Here is a 21,293-nt window from a genome sequence, read left to right as displayed (position 1 = left end):
ATAATTTTAATGTTCATTGAATGTTTAAATAATATTTGTATGTATTGAGTTAAAAAACAATACTCTAAAATTAAATTTATCTATATTTTTAACTGGGGTATAATTGGCATGTACTATTATATCAGTTTTAGGTATACAACATAATGATTCAAAATTTGTGCATATAGTGAAGTCATCATAATATGTCTGGTTAACATCTGCCTTCAAAATATTTTAATATGGTTATCCAGAAAATTTTAAATTACTTACGTGGCTTACATTATATTTATATTACATAGTGTTGATATAGATGATCTTTCACCCCAACTATATGATTTGTAGTTGCATCTCTATTTTTTTAAAATTATTTTTATTAAGAAACCATTTTAATGTTTAGTTAGAGATAGCAGCAATAATCATAATTATATATGTTTCTTTTCCTTTCATCAATAAATCATTATTGATGAAACTGAGATGCTGGCTTTTATAATATACTTATTATTGAACTATAAATTTATTTAATTTTTCAGACCAGTTGATAATACTTGCCCTTCACATACATTTGCTACTTTTCTGGTCTCTAGACAAGAACCAAGAAAGTCACATTACCTTTTCAGATCTAAGAATATTTGTTCCTCACTAAAGTGAATTTAGTCTAAAAATGTCCTATATGCATGTGTGTAGAGCAGACAATTCTTTGCGTGTGAGATGAGCAAAGTAGTTTGGAGAAGAAAATTTACTCAAAAGGAAAAGTAAACTCATGTCCATGTGTCCACACACAGTACCTTTCTTTGGCCTTACTACCCAAAGAACTTGTTACCTTTGCCTTGAGTAGAATAGACACTTGACTAAAGATTGCAGTGGAGGGGACAAGTAACTTTAAAATTATTCTGAAGTGTGAACCATTTGAAACATATTAGTCATTGGTTTCATATCCCTACTTGGAGTAACTTCTATTATAATAATTCACACTAACTTCCTCGATAGTAATTACTAACCCTGAATATTGTTGTCATGAAAGCTTTCAAATAAAATACTTGGGAAATTATTTCACTAAAACTTTTATTGTAAAAGTCATCCTTCCTAGCTTTAAATAAATTAGAAATAGAAATATTGTGTAAATAAAAATCAACATAATTCCACTACCCAGGGAAAACCAGTGTTTAGCAAATTAGTCTCTGTTCTATACTTACCTATTTACATAGGTTTATTTTATCTGATTTATATGTGCAAATTTGTATTCTGTTCCTTCATTTGGTATTATGTTTTAAGTGAATTTTATGTTTACTATAAACATTGCCGTTAACAGCAGCAAAATAGTATGTCATATAAATATACCATAATAACTCAACTATTCCTTTACTTTAGACCCAGGTTTGTATTATTATAAATAATAGTGCTCACTGCATAAATCGTAGTCTAATTTTAGATTATTTTCTGAAAATAGAAATTAAAATGCCAAAAAGTATTGTTAATATTCTAATGCTTCTTGATTCATATTTCCAAATAGCTTTGTACATATTTAATACAGAAATTAAAGAGTATTTAGAGTTTTGGCTTAATCTTATGCCTTAAAACTAAGAGGTTATCAGTTTAATCATGGGTATATTTTTTATTCCTTTCCACTCCCAATTCCCAGGGACCTCCTCTGTGTTTTGCTTCTAGGTGAAAGGAACTGCATTTTGCAAAAGCCAAAAACTCAAGTTGAAGTGTTCATCTTCTATGCACAGGGAATATGCAAAAAATACAAGATTAGAAACAGAGGCACACACAGACAGGAAGCCAAACCCAAACTTACAGGCAAGGAGTGAAAACTGGGAGTTAGTAAGCTAGGAGAGGTGAAGACAAAGGAGAGTCTCTGAGGTGAAAAGTAGTGTGTGGCTCTCAGTGGATCTCTGTTTACTGGTCCCTTTAGGCAACCAGCTCTTTAGAGGCCAGAGGAGAGGGCCATATGTAGAACCACCTGCCAGCTTGCCCAGCTTTTGGGGCATAACTAAGGCATTCCCTCCCATTTAAAGATGTTTCTTTCTTGGTGTCCCTCAAATGAAATCCCAAGGAATATGATCTCTATTTTTTAAGGTTTTCTTTAGCAGAAACAAAATGTTGCCTGTGTTGATTAATGCCAAGCATCTAGTTTCCCCTAAATTTTAAAAATGCATCTCCTGTTTTCTTACCTTCCATGTCAATCCTATTCCGAAGCCCACTCCTTCCAACTTATCCTCCTGAGCTCAGATCAAAAGACACTTCATGAAACCCTGTTACGTTCTGTCCTAGCAACACAGATTTCTCCCCCATGGCACTTAATCACAGTCACAATGACATGATCCAGTGCCCTCATCACGATACAATGTGAGCTTCAGGTAGGCAAGGGCTGAGCCTGCCTGTCTCCTGGGCCGTGTACTTGCCACTAGGGCCAAGCATGGTCCATATGAATGGTTTAATAAATATCTGTTTAATGAATAAATAGATAAAAGAATGAAGGAAACTACATTCCCTCCAAAATTAAAAAATAATAATAATAAATTTAATTTGGTCTCCTATACACCTTGAGTTTGTGAATTGGGAAGATAGCTTTAACTCACAGGGCAGCCTTTCCCCTAAATTTGCTGACAACATGCGAGTCAGTCCTGGTAATTTTCAGACAAATCAAATTAGAAATGGTTGTACTCATTTGGAGAATCAAGAACTGGCTTTGAAATCTTTCCCCACAAATTAGATTGAATCAAGATCATTTTCCTCCAGCTTATAAATGCTTGATTGGCTTTGTTTTATGTCTCATGATTGAAGCTAAGCTTTGCACTGCTAGCTTTATTTTTCACTCACCGGGATGTTGTGATGTCTGGATGATGATTACAAAAAAACAAACACACACAAAGAAAATACTTTGTAAATAACAGTTCAGCACAGTAATACAACCCTTGGAAATGTCTCATTTAGGAAATTCTAAAAACAGTTAAGACAAAGCAGAACTTGTTCTGCCATGCTTTAAAATTTAGTTTTCTGTTTTGCCATATCTGACTTATCCTCTCCACTGAGTACATAAGGAAGGGATACACCAGGACTTGGTGTATAGCATTTGAGGAATCCCAGGAGTAGGCTGGATGCCCATCATTCCCCTCCACTGTCTACTTATACCATCCCTTTCTCTATCTGCTGCCTTAGTCCCCAGACTTTATTCAAACTAATTTTTCTTTGGTCAAATTCTATTCCAACCTATCCTTAGTGTTGAACAAACTCAAAAAGTATCTGTAGGCTTTGCTGGAAATAAACAGTAAAACTTTACTTAAGGGTGTGAGGGTTTACAAATAGAAACACAATTAGGCAACACTCTGAGTGTTCCAAAGAAGAAAAAATTAGTGAAGGTGGTCATGGTAAAAAGTGCATTCTTGAGAAGAATCACTCCTGCATTCTTCCCCATAGGATTAGTCCCAAATGGTAATCATCCAGATAACATATGGCCTGGATCATGGATGTCAAATGGACTGGCTATCTAAATATTCTTTGCATAGTCCTCTAGAGGATTATCAGAGGGTTATCTGAAAGCTTAATGTATATCCAGGTATTGAAGTGGACTGGAGAGTTTATAAGTGTAAGTTCCCTGGCTAATTAAAAGAAGAATCAAATCGATTCCTCACGCCTTAGCTCATACTTTTGTAATTTAGCAGCTTAACTAGAGTGATTTCATTATATTTCTTCACTCTTTCTTCACTACAACCTCAAGTTCTTTTTCAACAGAATAGTTCATCTCTGAATTTCCCTCCATTTTTTTTACTTTGTTTTCTGTGGTATACTAGGGAGTGAGACTCTTGGGTGCCTAGGTGCCAAAGGTCGCATGTTCCAGACCTATCAGATGGAATTCTGGTTCAGACCCTCTTGAAGCTGATGCCAATTCCCACAGCCTCCCACCCCAAATCAGTGCAGTCAGGGATTGGTCTTACTAGCTGTGGGAGGCCTGCTTCTGGCTTGATGGGCACACAGAGGCACACCCACCTAAGCAATAGGTGTAACAAACTATGCATGTGACTTTGATGAGGTTGTGGCTGCCAGAGGCATGAGGCCCAGGGCAAACTCAGTACCAATGCAGTTCCTGAAGAGCCAGTTTCATGTCTTCTCATGTCTAAGGCAGCAGCATCTCAACCACATCACTTTCACTGCAAATCTGGAGGCTATTGACCTTACATTCTCCTAACATGCCTTTTATCTATGGCTTCTTTATTTTAAGATTATCATTTAAAGCAGAGAAGAAAATAACTTTCTGGTATCTTTCATAAAAGAGCTAAATGGCTTTGTAAATATGGGCAGTAAAAAGTGTTTTGGGGTAGTGAAATGAGTCCAAAGGAATGCACTTACCGAATCAAAAAAACTAGAAAAAGATGACAGTTGTCATCATTGTCCATAGTTTGACTGGGGGAAAATGCCCACAAATGAGAAATATTTACAAGCGATTCATCAGTGAAGGGCCCTTCAGCCATAACCTGTGGTCTGTGTAGCTAACAAAAGATCAGAAAGTAAGTAGAAATCTTGAAAGAGGATAGATCTCTAACAGATAGATAAGGCAAAGGCAATACCTAAGTGAGAAATTCAAGCAAAGTTAGCTTTTACTGCTAAGGTCTAAAGTTTGTCATGTATATTCATGACCTCAATTGAAATAAGCAAAACATTGTATTCAATCATAAAACACAAATTAAGCCATTTGTGAACGTCTTCTTAATTCTGCTCATTCCTTGTTTTAGTCTAGTCAATTATGACATTTTTTTTTCTGTGCTATCTGAGGGCTGGCTAAAATACCTCATGGCCAACGAACAAGTGATGGTGGATTCCGTGTTTGACAAACTTGGGGTCCACTATCTCACTGTTTAATACATTTCAGCTTTTTGCATATTATACACTCACACTTAGACCTTGAGGGTGTTTCCCCCATTGCATCCATAAGTGGAACAGCACTTTCTGAAGTTGGTCTCAGTACCACAGATAAGCCGTTTCTGACAGTCCATTTGATTCACTTTGTAGTCACATGACAACATCTTAAACAAAATCTTAAACAGTACTGACTTCTCTGTTAGCTGGTTCTTACCTATCAATCATCAGAAAACCATGATAATATGCTTGTACTGTAAGATCTTTTTGATGAGACTTTCTACCGTGGAGGAAAGCTTTTGGATGGGTTTTATTGGATATCAGTCTGCATTTGGCAAACTTCAGATTTGGTGGCAGAATATCTTAAATGTGTTGGGAAGGAAGCTGCTGTTCAGAACCTGCATTCTCATTGCTTTCTTCTGATTTTCATGTCACAGCCCTTAGACTGGCACCCAGTTAAGCAGCTTGCATATAATTTCTATTATCATCTCCAAGAAAGTTTTAACCACTGTAATTCTTGGTACTGTTCCGCATTAACCTAGTATTCTCTTTACAAAGTATTTTAGGATCCTTATCTAAAGGGAGAGGGATAGGAGAAGGAATAGTCTATAGGTTTGTTGTTATACCCTATACCCTAGTAAGTATACATACATACATACATACATACATACATACATACATATTTATATATATTTATAAATATGTATTTATGTATTTATATATATTCTGTTTATATATAAACAGAAACAATATCATTTTCTGTTTACTAATCATTTTTTAAAAATAGTATTGTATGGAAACTCTGGCTCTGTTTCTTGCAGGAAGAAAGAAATTGGTATCAAAAAAGCCAAGGTTTCCTTTTTAATCCCCTGAAATATTCTAAAGGAAGGTCTTTTAAAATGTAAATACTTGGTGCTATTCTCATGCCAACAATAGGAATGATTCAGAAGATGCCTATCCATCCTCTGGAGAGGAGATAGATGATAAGCATGTGAGTGTTTAGTCTCAGTGCCCCAAAGATTGAAGGAATTAGGAGAACCTCAGAACCATCCAATTAAATAGCCTCAGGTTACAAAAGAGGAATCTAAGTCTCTAGAAATGACTCATCTCAGGTCAACCCCAAAAAGTGGCAGACCTGGGAAAATAGAAAAATAACTGGTCTGATACTTGTTCTCATTTGATCCTAACACAACCTATCATTACCCTTCCAACTGTAGCAGCGAAAATAAGCATTAGATAACATGGTTTACTCAGTAAATATTTGTGATAAGAATCCAGTTCTACCTAATCGAACAATTTTACTTCCTTCTCAGAATTCAAAGGAAGATTCTTTATACTCAATTACAAATGTATTATTGTATAAGATCTATACAAGTATTGAAGAATATATAATTAGTATAAGGCAGTACAAAAATATGATAAATGGATAAATGATATAGTAACATAAACCACTGAAAGCTAATGGAAAACACAGCTAACTTGGGGATGAATGCAGTTTGGAAAGGCCTCAGATATGGGCTAGGAGGAAGAACCATTAGCCTTGGAGGGAGGGAGAGGGGCAGTGGGTACAGAGGCCTGAATAAGTCAGTCCTGGTAGAGGGACTAAGGCAGATAGTATGTTTAAGGGACAGGTTACCATAGAACCTCTATGAATTGTAGGATAAGTGAGCTTAAGGAATCCTGTTTGCTCTCAGTGTGTCTTCATACTATAGTAGGGGGTGGATACCAGCCAAAGCAGGTGACAATCAATCAGCAGCAAGGACCATCTTTACTGTTTCCTAATATAAGTTCCTTGTGCCAACAGAGGAGAGTGGGAACCATGCCTGATCTTCCTTCCCCTTGTCTCTACACAGCAACCCTTATCAATTTTACCTCCAAAATATCGGTTTACTTTTCTCCCTCTCCTCTTTGCCATTCTAGACAGAGCCTTCCACAAGCCCTTACCTGCTCTGGTCTACTTGACCTCAATAGCTGCCTAAAGCTGGCCCTTGGCCACTCTTTTCTGCACACAATACATTCTATAACCCTCTGAGGAATGTATCCGAAGCACAATATTAGTATATGTCCTAGTCTCTACATCAATTTCCTCTTCTTTTAATTCCTCCCCCCCCTCTTTTTAATCATGGAATCAAGTTTCAATACCTCAACATGGTATAAAGGATTACATGATTATCCCTCCTTTCTGTCCTTTGCATTTTGTCTTGACTGCTATTGTGCTGGTTTCTGGACTACAGTCAACTGACCTTCTGTCAGATACTTAAATATGCCCCACACTTTCTGCACAAGGCCTTAGCAATTATTGCCCTTTCTGCTCAGAAAACACTTCTCTTTACTCTCCAATGAACTAATTCTGCTCTTCTGTAAATCTCAATTTCAATATCACCTTCTTAAGGAAGGCTTTTCTAACACTCCAGATTGGGACAGGCTTTTTTGTGTATGACCCTGTGTATTGCTCCTTCATAGCAGTTGTTGAAATAGGGGTTTCTCTCTGCCATTTGAAGGGAGGACCTCCTTGGGGGAGAATGAATCAATAAAAAGGGTTTGCTTCCTCCACTGACACAAACTTGGTTCTTATGTTTCAAACAACTGGTTGTCCTTAGGAAGCCACCAGACTTCAGAAGTCAGATAGGAGACATTATCAGCTCTTGTATATGTTACAAGAATAAGTGTTTTTACATAGATATGGGCAGTCTCTCTGAGATGGTCTATAAATATATATTTAGGGTTTTACTGTTCTGTAGTTAAACTATAGAAATCAAATAGTTTTGTCTGAGAAAGTTAAGGAAGGTACTTCTGTGTTTTGAGAGAAAATGCCATGAAAGATCCCACTGAAGGAAAATTGGCACTGTATGGGTGCCTTCAAGAAAGCTATCTTTATCTTTGGGCTAGCACTTTTGGGTACCTCACCTTTTGGGGAAGGTGGTGGATGTATGTGCATGAAAGGATAAGGCACTAAGAACGGGCACCTTATGGATAAAGAGAGGTCCCAATTAGGGGTACCAGCAATGTGTGGCAGTTGTTGCTTTGGGGAGACCTCACTGGAGTCTTGACCAGCAGCCTCAGTCAGACAGTGATGGTCACTATTCAACCTGGACATGATGATATTGTTAGGAGAAACACATCAGACATCAAGGATTTATCATATTCAATATAGAGTGACCTTTGTTTTTGGACAGCGAAAGACACTATAGGTCTTGCAAAATATATAGAAGAAAAAGGGCCCTGTAGCAGTGATACTGACTTCCTTTCAAGCTCATCTACAGGGCCAGATGGGTTGATTTGTTTTGGAGGTTGGACCTCATGTCATGGCATACTTTGTACCAATTACAGCCAAAATGCACATTTAATGATGATAGAGTGCGAAGGACCAGAATTACATTTGTGTATATAAATAAAAACCCCAGAGGACCAGGGAAACTGTCTAAAGACAGAGTACCTACTCTGATACATTTCAAAGTTACCCCGTTTCTAGTTAAACAAAGTGTTGATCACCACACACAGCCTTAACCTTAACCAGTGAGAATCCATGAGGCACTTATTTGGAGTTCTTGCCACCAGAATCTAGCCAGGGAAACTAGAGTATCCCATGCATGTCCTTCAAGGGATTTTCCCTTGCTTATTTCACAACCACTTGAGGCCCATTAGACATTCAATGGAATGGAGTGAGTCTTGTTAGATGTGAGTGAGCTGATCAAATGCAGGGGGAATCTCAGTTCTTCTGGACCCCAAATTTCCAGGGATAAGACTTTTGTTAAATTACTAACCTTCTCTAAGCCCAATTTGTACATTTTTTAAGTGTATGTGGTATTATTATGCAGAGTACATGAGATATGTATGTAAGTGCTTAACCTCCTGCCAGGCACAGTGGGGCAGTATAAACTGTGGGCAATTTTTTGACGAATAGCAGGAGCTTTACCCTTTGACACATTAATTACCTTCTGGGGATCTAGCTCAAAGAGAAGAAAACATCTAAGCAACTGGAACAGATGATTAATGCAAGAATATGCTCATAGCAGTGTGCTTGATGAGTGAATCATTAAGAATGCACTAAAAGTTTGTTTGAAGACTACTTGTTTTCAGAAATGCAAGCAACCATAAACAAAAATGGCTGAGCTCTAGGAAGGTTTTTCCAGACCAGGAGGTGTTTGGAGCTGAGCAATTAACCTTCTCTGGGTCTCAGAGCTTTACTAGGTATCCAACCCTCCTATTTAGCCACTTTAATAGAGAGTTGATTTCAGGCAGCTGGTCAAGCAAGGGTGCTCTCCTTTTGTAAACTCTTGTCTATTTTGCATAAGTGACATGAGCTATGGGTTGAGCATTTATAAAAAGGCAGTTGTTCTTGGCCTGGAAGGAAATATTTACATGGAACTCAATATGTGTATGACTATTTAGGTGAGAATAATGTGTTACACTTACCTGAATAAACTTGCTACATTGTTGTAAAAATCAGTTTGGAGTCTAAAATTAATGATAGCATGTGGTTGGTTATGGGGTTTGATATAAAAATTCCAAATGGCTTTAATAATATAACACCTATTTACAACTTATAGGCATCCCAGGCTTTCTCCTCACTCATCTAAGAAAAGTAACTCCAGAGCAAAGCTCAGTTGGCACATGTAAATTGGTCTTTATTTTCCTGGACCTTTCTGTTATAGATGCTCACTCTAGTCATCCACAGATACACTTGGACAAGTTTTTCCTTACTTATGGAAAAAATAACTTCTTCTTCTTCTTTCTGGCTCTAGTCTATACATTCTTAATATCCCCCACCTCTAGTCCTCTTATCCACCCTTAAATCCCTTCTGTAACTAAGAAAAAAACAAACAACCAACCAAAAAACCCCCACACAATTTAATGAATTAAAAACCTGTCCAATGCCACTTTACTGCTTCTAAGTTTGAATTATAACTTTAGCAAGCATAAAAGGGCTTTTAAACTCTGCCTCATGGTCCCTGGCCCTGCCTGCCCAACTTAATGTTCAGAAATAACAAGTTCCCTGTAATTCCCCAGAGGTGATATTTTGCTAATTTCTCCAAACCTTTGCACACACCATGCCATTTTCTGAAAAGGCTTGCTGGGTACACTCATTTCTCTCCTTCCACACTTCCTTCCAGGAAGGCATTGCCTCCCTTGTGAAATCTTTGCTTATGTATTTATTTCTTTTAGCCCTCTCCTTGGAGCTAGTTCTATCTGACTTGTAGCAATTCCACATTGTAATAGATAATAGATAAATAGATGAGAGAGAGAGAGAGAGAGAGAGAGAGAGAGAGAGAGAGAAGAGATATCTTTAAAAGTTATCCCAGTGCTTGGTGCATAGTTGACTTACAGTACATATTTATTTGATGAATGAATGCAATTATTTTCATATCTGATTCCCTAAAAAATATTGATGTGTTCCATGCCACTCCCACCCCACCCAGGTCTTTGATGGCCTTCTTTTCAGACAACATTAGGATCCTTAACACAGGAATGGAAAACAATCTTGCCAGTGTATCTGAACAAAGTTGACACATTTTTTTCCTTTAAGATTTTGCAGCTGAATGTGGAATGATCCTGAAATTAAGGTCAGCTACGGGTGGTTGTTTATATCAGCTGTCAGATTGCAGAATAAAAAATGGCTTTTATATGTTTGATTTTTATTGTTTTCCAGGGCAATGTCACTTTTTCCTGCTCTGAACCACAAATTGTTCCCATCACATTTGTCAACTCCAGCAGCAGTTATTTGCTGCTGCCCGGCACCCCCCAAATTGATGGGCTCTCAGTGGGTTTCCAGTTTCGAACATGGAACAAGGATGGTCTACTTCTGTCCACAGAGCTGTCTGAGGGCTCGGGGACCCTGCTGCTGATCCTGGAGGGTGGGACCCTGAGACTCCTGATTCAGAAAACGACAGAACGGACAGCTGAAATCCTCACAGGTACCTTGTGCTCATAACCTCTAGGTCAGTTTCTAGTTCATCCAAGTCAATGAATGTTTGAGATTCTGACTAAAACATAATAGAATCTAGCTCTCAGGGATGATAGATGAATTTGGCAGCATTCACAAATGTACTCTCAATCTGAAGATGCAAACGATTTAGCTATGTAAGCTTTGGCAAGTTCCTTAATTTCCTTGTCCCTTAGCAGTTTCATCTGAGCAGTGGGAATCATAATTCCTGTCTAATACTATTGAGTATAATATAGACCATACACAGAGCACTTTGCTAGGTCTCTACAGACATGGCATATGTTATATGGAATCTTCGCCTTGCTCATTCAAGGAAGGTATAATTTTCCATTTTGTAGATGAAAAATGAAGAGTCATGGAGGCTAAATCACATAGTAGTAAGTGGTGGAACTACAGTTTCATCCAGAATTTGTCTGACATCAGAGTCTATAGTTTCCCTGTATACAATACAACCATCGAACTTTTCACAGTCATCAAATTCTATTGCAAGTAAAAAATTAGTTAATTTTTAAAAATAGTTTTAATTATATATATTTTAATATACTAAGTAAATATTACTACATATGACATCTGAGAATGGCAAAACTTAAAAAAAAATTGTCCTCCAATAACTGAGATTTGGAAAGCACTTACTTTATACTAATATAGTATAGATTCTAACATGTAGTAATATAAAATAGATCTGTGAAAAAGTCTTGTTCTTTAGTCTGGTTCTGCTGTTTCTTCAACACAGAACAGTGGACCTTTCCCTAGCCTTCTTCATTTGTATTTAACTATTGTTTTACATCTTTCCAGGGGCAGTGTGTTAACTTGGTTGACAAATACTTACTGAGATCAGACCATGTGCCAACCATTAGATTAAAGCTAAGGCATTCCGCTGCATCAGCAAATCCTTTGATTAGCCTCCCTGGATATAGTGTGAATCAAATGTCCCTCTGTGCACCTTGAGCCAATATCCATCCTAAATTACACTGCATTGCATTTTTATTTAATAGAAATGTCTTTCTTCCTTCATTTGACTGTGAGTTTTATTATTGAAATAAATTAATAAAATTAAGTTAAATAGTAAAGAACACGACTTAATAGTCAAGATCACGTTGACTATGTGAGAGCCTCATATACCAAAAAGTGAACAAAAAGGCTCATTGAACCCCTTTGAATAGCAGAAAAGACTAGGTTTGGGAGTCAGATAAACAGGTTCATAAAGTACCTCTTCTTACTGTTCTGCCACCCTGGATAAGCTTCTTAACTTTCATATGTAAAAGAAAGTATATTAATTACTTATAGCTATGTAATGAATTACACCAAAAATTTTTAGTAACCATTTATAACCATTTATGATGTCTCAGTTTCTAAGGGTTAGGAATCCAGAGGCATCTTTGGCTTGGTGACTCTGGCTGGATACCATTATCTCAAGGTTCAACTGGGGGTAAGTGTGCTTCCAAGCTCGCTTCTTGGCACACCTCAAGAAAATCCATTTCCAAGCTTATTCCTATGGCATCCTAGAAGGCTGCCTCATAAAATGACAGCACTTTTACCCCAGAGTGAGTGATCCACAGGGCACTTATACAAAAGCCACAGTATTTGCCATATTCCACTCATTAAAAATAAGTTTAGCCCTTGCCTAAACCAAGGGAATTATACAAGGATGTGATAGAAGACTTCGATCATTGGGGACCATCTTAAAATCTACCTATCACATGAGATAAAAATAAATTCTTACATCACAAGACAGTAATGGTGATTAAATGAGATAGTGCATCTAAAATCCTTAGCACAGTTTCGAGAAGCTATTTAGAACTTTTTCCTTCTATATTGACTCCAGACCAATAGGTAGAAAAGGCCTCACTCCATAGAGTCATAAAAGCTGAATGAATTCGTGCAGCCGCAGTACTTCTATAAAATGTATGAGATTTCCTTTAATGGAGGTAAGTTAATAACTTAGAAACATAATATTTTTCATGTGCAGAGTTATAAAAGTTAAACCTCAATCCTCCTTATTTGAAGAAGAAAAATATAAGCTGGCACTGGGCTATTTCTATGTAATCAGTGAGATGTTTGAGTACAGGGACTTGTAGGCCTCAGGTCAAAAATGCAGTTTTAATATAGTGCAAGCTCTGGCAGCACTTTGCTCTAAAGCATCCAGGTGCTGCCTATATTATTAAACACATGTCAGCCCATTAAAATATGTTTATGACGGAGAGAGTGGATGGTAAAAGCTGCCATATTACTCAGCTACAGATGGGGGAAAAAGTCATCAGTTATATCAGACCTGTCTTTCAAAAAATAAAAAATAAAATAAAGGAGTTTTTAAAAATGTGCTGAGTTACTGAAATATGCCTCAGAAGTCTCTTGCTTGGTTGTTTACTCAGTTTTGGAAATTTTTAACTTCTTTCATCTTTCTTTAAAATGGATCAAGGTTTTGTGTCTGCTGAGATTTTTTCTACTGGGGGCGGGGAGAGAGGGAGAACACAGGAAAATAAACAAAAAATCAAAAAAGACATTTTTCTCTCCCTTACATTTCTGAGGAAACTTGTTTCCCAAGTATCATATTGGTAGAAAGTAATCACCATTGGACCAATAATTTTTGAGGGGGTGAACGCCGATCCATGGACATCATGGAAAACAGAAAATAGCACCACATTTTATTAATTGTGTAGAGAATCCAAATATTTCAAGATTTATTTCAGACTAGTTTAGGTGTTTCTAACTTACTAGGTAAAAAAATAAAAAGATAGTCCCTGTAGACAGGCAGGACACCAATGTCTGGCTTATCCATTCTTGTTTCCAGAGCTTAGTGCAGTGTGCATGGTTTTCAAACGAGGGATTATTTTGGGCTTCTTGCATTAACAAGCAGGCAGAGAAGTGCAAACTAAATGTGTCATTAAAATAGAAGGGATCTGAATTTAGTCGTTCTAGGTAATAAAGTTTCCAGAAGATGAAGGACAACAGTATGATCATTTCTTTAATTTTTATTTTCTATTTTTGTCACCATTTTTCTTGAAAGTTTTATATATGTAGCTGCGAGGAAAAGTCAAGTGCACCATTTTGCTGGAAGTGATATAAGAGTAGAATCAACATTGTGGATCTCCTGAGGATCAACATTGAGCTAGGATCTGTCATAAAATACTGAAGAAAAAGTAAAAGCATAAAACTTATGAAGTGGCTATTATTTTACCAAAATGAATAAAAGGAATCTGAGAATCAGAAATTAAGTTGAAATAACTAGGACAATGTTCAACCTCAATCCTCCTCTTTGGATTTCCAAGTTCATGATGTTTACATTATATCTTGCTGCCACTCGCATTCATGTTTTTTGTTGTTGTTGTTATTGTCAGTTGTTTAAATAATTCGAATATAAATAAATTATGCTTTAGAAGAAAGAACTGCAGACAAATGTAAAGTAGGCTGTTAAGAAAAATAAGCTATTTAGGATCTAAACTTGGGCTTCCCAAAACATTTTACTTGGTGGTTCAGTTATTGGCAGATTCTTGAGTTAAGTAGGATTAACACAAGATGGTAAATCCATTGTCTTTACAGACTTGTGGTCTACTTTAGCTAAGGTTGTCTATGTAATATTACAAAGTAAATCATACCTAACTATAGATCAACATACACACACACACCAACATTCTTTGAGTATATATGACATACTTTTTTCAGACTTTTTTAAATGCTTGGCTAAGCTTTAAGGATACTAAGTGACACAAGGTACTACTGATGGTCTATCTGCTTCTCAAGACTTTTCCCTGTGTTGCACAGCCTTTTCCATTCTGGTCACCCCTTTGCCAACACCACATGGAAATCTGGGGACTGCACAGGAGCAGGAGAATGCCTTTAAGGAGTCCTGCTGCATGGTGAGCCTTGCCATTTCTTTGAGGAATCAAAACAACCCTTAGGCAAATCTTCAACAAACAAACAACATGTTTTCTTATTTTATGCACCACAAACCTCAATTATTTAACACCTCTCCTGAGGTAGCATGAGTCATGGGGACCACTCTATCTCTCAAGTCCACTCTTATTCATTGAACAACAGACAACATGCTCTATTTTTTAATGAAGGACATGGCTGCTATTTTAAAACTCTTAAAAAGGTAATTAGAATGGAGACTGCCATTGTTCAAACCAACCTGCATTTCTAAGAAAACAGGAAATTGTTTAAAAGTAAAGGCAACCACCTGGTTCATTTCTTTGGAGAATCAGGGCAGTGTTTTTAATTTTGTGTGAAACATTAAGTAACCTAAAGAAAAAGCTGGCACCATTAAAATCATTTTGAAAGTGATCTGATATTTCAATGTTCGTTTGATTTTTCTGATGGGAGAATGCTGGGGAATGCGAAAAGGTGAAAGAGTTGTGGGGAATTTAGTCATTAAAACTTGAAGTCTGATTTTTCTACTGTAGTACTTTTCAAAATCTCAGCTCCCCACTGAAAAGCAAGTCTGGGCAAAGACTTGAACTCAGGCTTCAGGATTTAGGATTACAGCCTAGCTATGCTCTGTATGGAGAATATGAATAAGTTTTGTTCTGTTAAACTGCGTTTTCCTTTTTTTGCAAAAGGAAAGAGTTGGTTTAGAATTGCTAAAGTCTCTTCTAGACATTTCTATGAGTTCTTGAAGAAAAACAATAGGCCAACCCAGTCGCTTATCATTTTCAAATAAATCATCAACTCAAGTGTTTTCTTTTGTGAATAGGTAAATGGCCTTGACTAGGGGTCTTCAGGGGCATGCCCTCTGCCAGAGGTATGTTTCTCAACTTCCAAAATTGTGGTGCATTTTATGGAATAAGAAAGGTGGATTTGGCCTCTTTCAAACAATGAATTTTGTGAATAAGATGCTTAGATGTCCCAGAAGGATTATGCATATGACTCTCAGTGATCCATACAGGTGTCAAAGATTCAAATCTGATTTTTCTTTCTTCAGTAACCTTTAAATCATGGTAGAATGCTGTGTGTGTGTGTGTGTGTGTGTGTGTGTGTGTGTGTGTGTGTGTGTGTTGGTAAGAGGATTATTGGAATATGTAAAGCATTTAAACTACATTAATAGGTATCAGAGCTATTTCATGTGGAGAGAAAACAAGACAGAGACATGATAAGGGTCTTGAATATGGGAGAAGCTTTATCACAGATGAGGGTTTTTATGTATTTGTTTCACTGCAGGAAGTAGAATAAGCCCAGTAAGACCAAATGGCAAACAAACAAACAAACAAACAAAACACAACCAACCAACCAACCAACCAACCAAACAAAAAAAAAACACTTTGAATTTTTCATTAGAGAGTTTTTTATTCAGAGCTTTTCACCTTTGCAATATACTGCTTTGATGTCACTAGAGGCATTGACCCCAGAGTGGAATTTTCAGGATTGAAAAATAAGTCTCAGCACAACTGAATGGAACCAGAAGACAAAGGAGGAAGTTTCCAGACAGATACTTCTTACTCAGTAGCTGGGCACAGTTAATGAATATAAGAAGATAAAAGCCAATCACCAGGCAAAAAACAAACAAACAAATGAACAAACAAACAGAATTCCTGGACGAAGGGAAACACAAATAGCAAAGATCCAAGTATCAACAAGATGCCATGGAAAAGTTGAGGCAAATAACTTATCGAAGAGGACATCTCAGCTCGTCCCATTTAATCTTTAGGTACAAGCAATAGTATTCATCCTATTTTCTTAACCACATTTTTAATTTCTTGATATTATTATGGTTTCTTGAATAATAAGAGTTAGAGAGAAGGCATTCTAAAAATATCAATTAAGCAATCCATTCTAATTAGTCATTAATTTTCTATACTTAGACTGCTGTGACTGACTCGTCTTTTCCTTAGTTGAAGATGTGATGAAATTCTAGCAACATGACCTCGATTAGCAGCCAAATTTTTATTTAGTGATATTTATTTAGTGGTTATTTAATATTGGTTTTAAATTAAATAAGTCATCCTAGAGCTGTGGGCAATACCATCCCACTTATCTTCTAGTATTTATCTCAGTTGATATTTTCTCAGGAAACATTCCGGTAGTAGATCTGATATCCTGTTATCTTCTAGTTCTTTTCCTTTGTAGTATTGGCCCTAATTATATTTTTATAGGTATGTGTTAGTTCACTAAGAATACCATAACAAAATACTACAGATTAGGTGACTTAGAAATTTATTTTGCTACAGTTTTTGAGGCTAGAATTCCAAGATCAAGAGTTTGGCAGGCTTGATTTATTCTAAGGGTTTCTTGCTTGGTTTGTAAATGGCCGTCTTCTCCTTGTATCTTCACATGGTCTTTCCCCTGTGCCCATCTGCATCCTAACATCCTCTTCTTGTGAGAACACCAATCATATTGGATATGGGACAGTCATATGATCTTGTTTTACCTTAATTACCTCTTTAAAAGTCCTAATTCCAAACACAGATACATTTTCAGGTACTGGGGTTAGGACTGGGGGGTTAGCACAATTCATCCCATAACAATGTATATTAATTATCTGTCTATATAATTGCTCAATGCTCCTCTTACCATTTGAATGTGCAGATTCATGGGAAAAGAACACTGTCTGTCTTCCTAACCACTGTTTGCCCAAGGCATAATATATTATGTTGCTTATAACAGGTCTTCAATAACTATTTGCCACATGTTTAAGCAGCAATCTAAATGAATTAACTAGTAGAATTGACCTACAAAATATTTCTACAAGATATAATTTTAACAGTGAAAAAATAATTTATAGTAATTTTTAACAAATATTAATGTTATAACAATTATATGCTGCAGAATGTGTCAAACCAAGGAATGAGCTGTATTAAGGGAAGGTTCTAATTAAAGGCCAGTGGAGCTGCCAGAGGTGGGGGGAAGGCTGGGAGAGCTGCATCGTGAAGAACAGAAGTGCATACCTTTGTTAATACTTGTGACCAAATGGTCATAGGCCACAGCCCTACAATTAACAGAGCTGGTCCCCCAAATATTTCCCTTTTTCTTATAAGTTGTTTATATGTAGCCACCATCTGCACATCAAGTAAACATAACTTCATGCTCTGCTTCAATTAAGTTGTCATTAATGTCTCTATGCTTCAGCTAAGGTAATGTTAATGAGAATATCCTATTAGCAATTGCAAAAAAAAAAAAAAAAAAAAAAAAAAAAAAAAAAAAAAAAGCCATGAGGCCATGACTACCATGGCAAGCCATCTAGGTGAGCAAAGATTTTGAGCTTCAGAAGAAAATATATATATATTTATATATAATGAAGCATTCATTGCATTCATTTTATGGGAAACCAAGAAATGCAATTGCCTAAACTTTAAGATATTAAGCAGAGGTTCAGAGTGTTTACCAAAGTAGTGATTTCTTGGGCATTTTTAGCTTTTTCAGGTCTAAGTAATGTTGAAGAAAGCATATTATTTCTTAATTTACTCTTTCTTCTTTACCCCTTACTCAAAAGAGGAACTGAAGAAGCTAGATTTTCATTATCATAGCAGAATAATCTAATAGTCAAATCTGCTCTTATTGCCTTTACTTTTTCATATTTTCCACTTCAATAATTCTATCATATAGAATTCACTTTACCTCCATTTAATTCAGGCGGTTGTTGAAGTGTCTCCTCTGCTCATGATATGCTCATACCCAAGAATGAAGGCTCTGCTCTCTAGGACCTCACAGGCACTGTTGGGAGAGTTGATACATTGGGACATTTATAATGCAATTAGACACATGCTCAGCATATTGAGGTAGCTTAGAGGAGAAACACTTCTGGGTGAGAAAGGGAATTCTTGCTAGGGGTAGGAACAATACAGCTTGATTTTCAAGAATGAATAGAATTTGGCCAAACAAAGATGGACAGAAAAGATGCTTCAATTAAAGAAAAGAAATAGGAAGAGCTCTAGAGGCATAAGAGACAGGCGGCTTAGAATATTTGGGTCACAGAGAGAAAGGAGGATAGACCAAAGAGGCAGCAGCATTTTGGTGAGAGACACTGAGCTTTGGCTGTATCCTGAAGGTGACAGAGAACTGTCTCTGGAGTCAAGCTTCATTATCATGTAGATGTTTGAGCTGAGCATTCAAATCTGTGCCATCAACAAAAACATGTCTCCTTTCCTATCTGACTCTAGTGGATGGCAAACCCAGCTGTTTTCCTCTCATATGCTGAACAAAAGCTTTGAAAATCTGGGTTACCTTGACATGCGAGCTGAGATTTAACAATTTGGAAAGGTTTACCTGTGATTTATGGTCCATGCTCCAGAGAGGACTTTGTTGATCATACTTGGTAATGGAATTCAGCTGGTCTGATGCTAAATCAATCAATGAACATTTGGAGATGGCTAAATGTGCCCTGTCGATGCCAGGGGCAGCACACCAAAACATGACTCAGACTCAGACCCCCAGGAACTTATAATCTTATTAGGGAGATGAGACTTGCAAAAATAAATTGTTAATTAATATTTCAAGGCGGTAAATAATATTAACTAAATGAATAGATCAAGCAGAAGATGTTACATGAGCTTTGAAGAAAGACTCACTATGTACTCATCTGGTCAGGAAAGTCTGCTTCAATAATTTCATGATTTATTAACTTGTTCATCCAAGCATTCAGCACTTTTTATATGCCCTTTACAGTGCTAGGTGACGGTGATTGAAAGTCAAAAAATGTATACTTCCTGTCCCTATAGTTTAAAAAAGGAAACACTAGAAGAAAATTGGGCATTGGAGGATTGGGACTGGAATTTGGATAGTGGAGGAACTAGGAAAACAACATAAGGTGGCTAGAGCCTGGGAGTGGAAGCAGCAATTAGTTCTGTGCATTCACTTAAAGAGTAATGAACACATTAGCCTCACTAGAGTAGTGGATTTGTGTGGGAATATTGGGAAATAAGGTTGTGAGTACGGGTAGAGACTTGATTACAAAAAGCATAGATTGTCAGGATGAGCAGTGTAAGTTTCATTTTTTAGAGCTCCATGGCCCACTGGAGAGATATTTGCTACAAGGTCAACAATAACTTTGCTCTTTAGATAGCTCAATCTAACAAGCTGTCCTATATAAGAAAGAGATCAGAGGCTGGGAAAAGAGGGAGGCTGTCACAACAATTTGTGGCTTCAATGATAAGGAATAGAATAAATGTTGAAAAGAGCATTTAAGAAATGTGTGCATTCAAACTAATGTATGTAGGGAAGGGTTAATAAAATTTGAAAATTGATGGGCAAATGGTATCCAAGAGATACAGAACTCAGGATCTAAGCTGTAGCATAATGGTTCTAATAATTGTGATATGCTCTTTTAAAATGTGATAGACATATTAAGAATGCCTAATTCAATTATTCATATAAACCCCACTTTGTTCTCTCAAAAATTGAAACTACCTTTGAACTATGAAGTAAAAGTAGGTAGATATGACAGGATATTGAAAAACAGCTGAACAGGTTTTCTGGGGGAAGATAAAGCCTTGAAACTTCCAATCAAGCCAGGCAATTCTATCTCTATTTTACAGATGAGGAAGCGGGTATAGACAGATTAAGAAATTTGTCTTAATTGTTAGAAATTATAAGTGGCAGACCTTGATCCAGAGATAATGAGTGAATAAAAACATCAAGGAAATTGTCTCCAGTGATTTCCAGGGTTGGAAGTAAAGCCTTCAGGGACTCTGATCCGGCCTGGGCTATAGCTTTGCAAGTCCACATGTGGTATAACAACTGATGTTTAGAGGTCCTGAGACAGCCACTTTGTTCCAAAGGCTCTGTCTTCAAACTATAAAGAGAGACTCTGAAGTAAGATGAATATTGAAATGAAAATATCTTAAAAATATCTATTACAAATTTGAATGAGGTTGGGGCAGGGGGAGAGGCAGGCACCAAGGCTCGGCAACCTAAAATTTATTTCTTTAACTCAATGGTTCTCAACCAAGGGAAGTTTTCCATTCTCGCCCACCTCAACCTCTCGTTACCCTACCCCTCATCCAGGGGATGTTTGGTAATGCCTGGTGACATTTTTGGTGTGGGGGATGGGGGTCTGTTACTAGCATGTAGTGAGTCAAGGACACTGCTAAACATTCTACCCAAGAAGCGTATTACAGGACACCCCATCACCAACAAAGAATTATCCTTTCCAAAAGATTCAGTGCCAGTGTTGAGAAACTCTGCTTTAACAGAAAAACTTTACTCCTATGAGAAAGTTTAGGGCTTTGAAATATTACTTAGCTACTCTGAATCTGTCTCATCAGATATAAACTATAATTTGTTGTGAAGATCTCATTTAAAAAAATATAAAAAAGACAAATGCACAATAATATAATTTACCTAGAAAAATAAAATCAAAGTAACAACAATTAGCTAGAATTCCAGTGTCTGACCCAAGTAGACATTCTGAGAAGCAAAATTTGAATCACATTTGAATTTTTCATACAATCTACAAGGTTTTCAAAAGGACAAGACTGAAGTTTGAATTCAGTGTTGTCAAGAGGGAAGTTACCCTGTAAGAATGCAAGCTGGTGCAGCCACTTTGGAAGCCCTGTGGCAGTTCCTTAAACAGTAAGGTAGA

General features: G+C 36.8%; 1 protein-coding gene across 3 annotated transcripts in view; it reads left to right on the top strand.

The window, feature by feature from the left end:
• CNTNAP5 (contactin associated protein family member 5) overlaps positions 1 to 21,293 on the top strand; it is a 723,905-nt gene that overhangs the window by 386,868 nt on the left and 315,744 nt on the right. For all 3 annotated transcript variants that reach the window (XM_016161356.2, XM_016161355.2, XM_016161357.2), the window contains exon 8: positions 10,487 to 10,751. In XM_016161356.2, coding sequence (XP_016016842.2) covers positions 10,487 to 10,751 — 265 coding nt within the window. The remainder of the gene's footprint in view (positions 1 to 10,486; positions 10,752 to 21,293) is intronic.

This window comes from Rousettus aegyptiacus, unplaced genomic scaffold, assembly GCF_014176215.1.
Source record: "Rousettus aegyptiacus isolate mRouAeg1 unplaced genomic scaffold, mRouAeg1.p scaffold_m13_p_2, whole genome shotgun sequence".
NCBI classification, from domain to species: Eukaryota; Metazoa; Chordata; class Mammalia; order Chiroptera; family Pteropodidae; genus Rousettus; species Rousettus aegyptiacus.
Note: the sequence above shows the minus strand (reverse complement) of the source record. Positions and strands in the feature narration are given on the sequence as shown.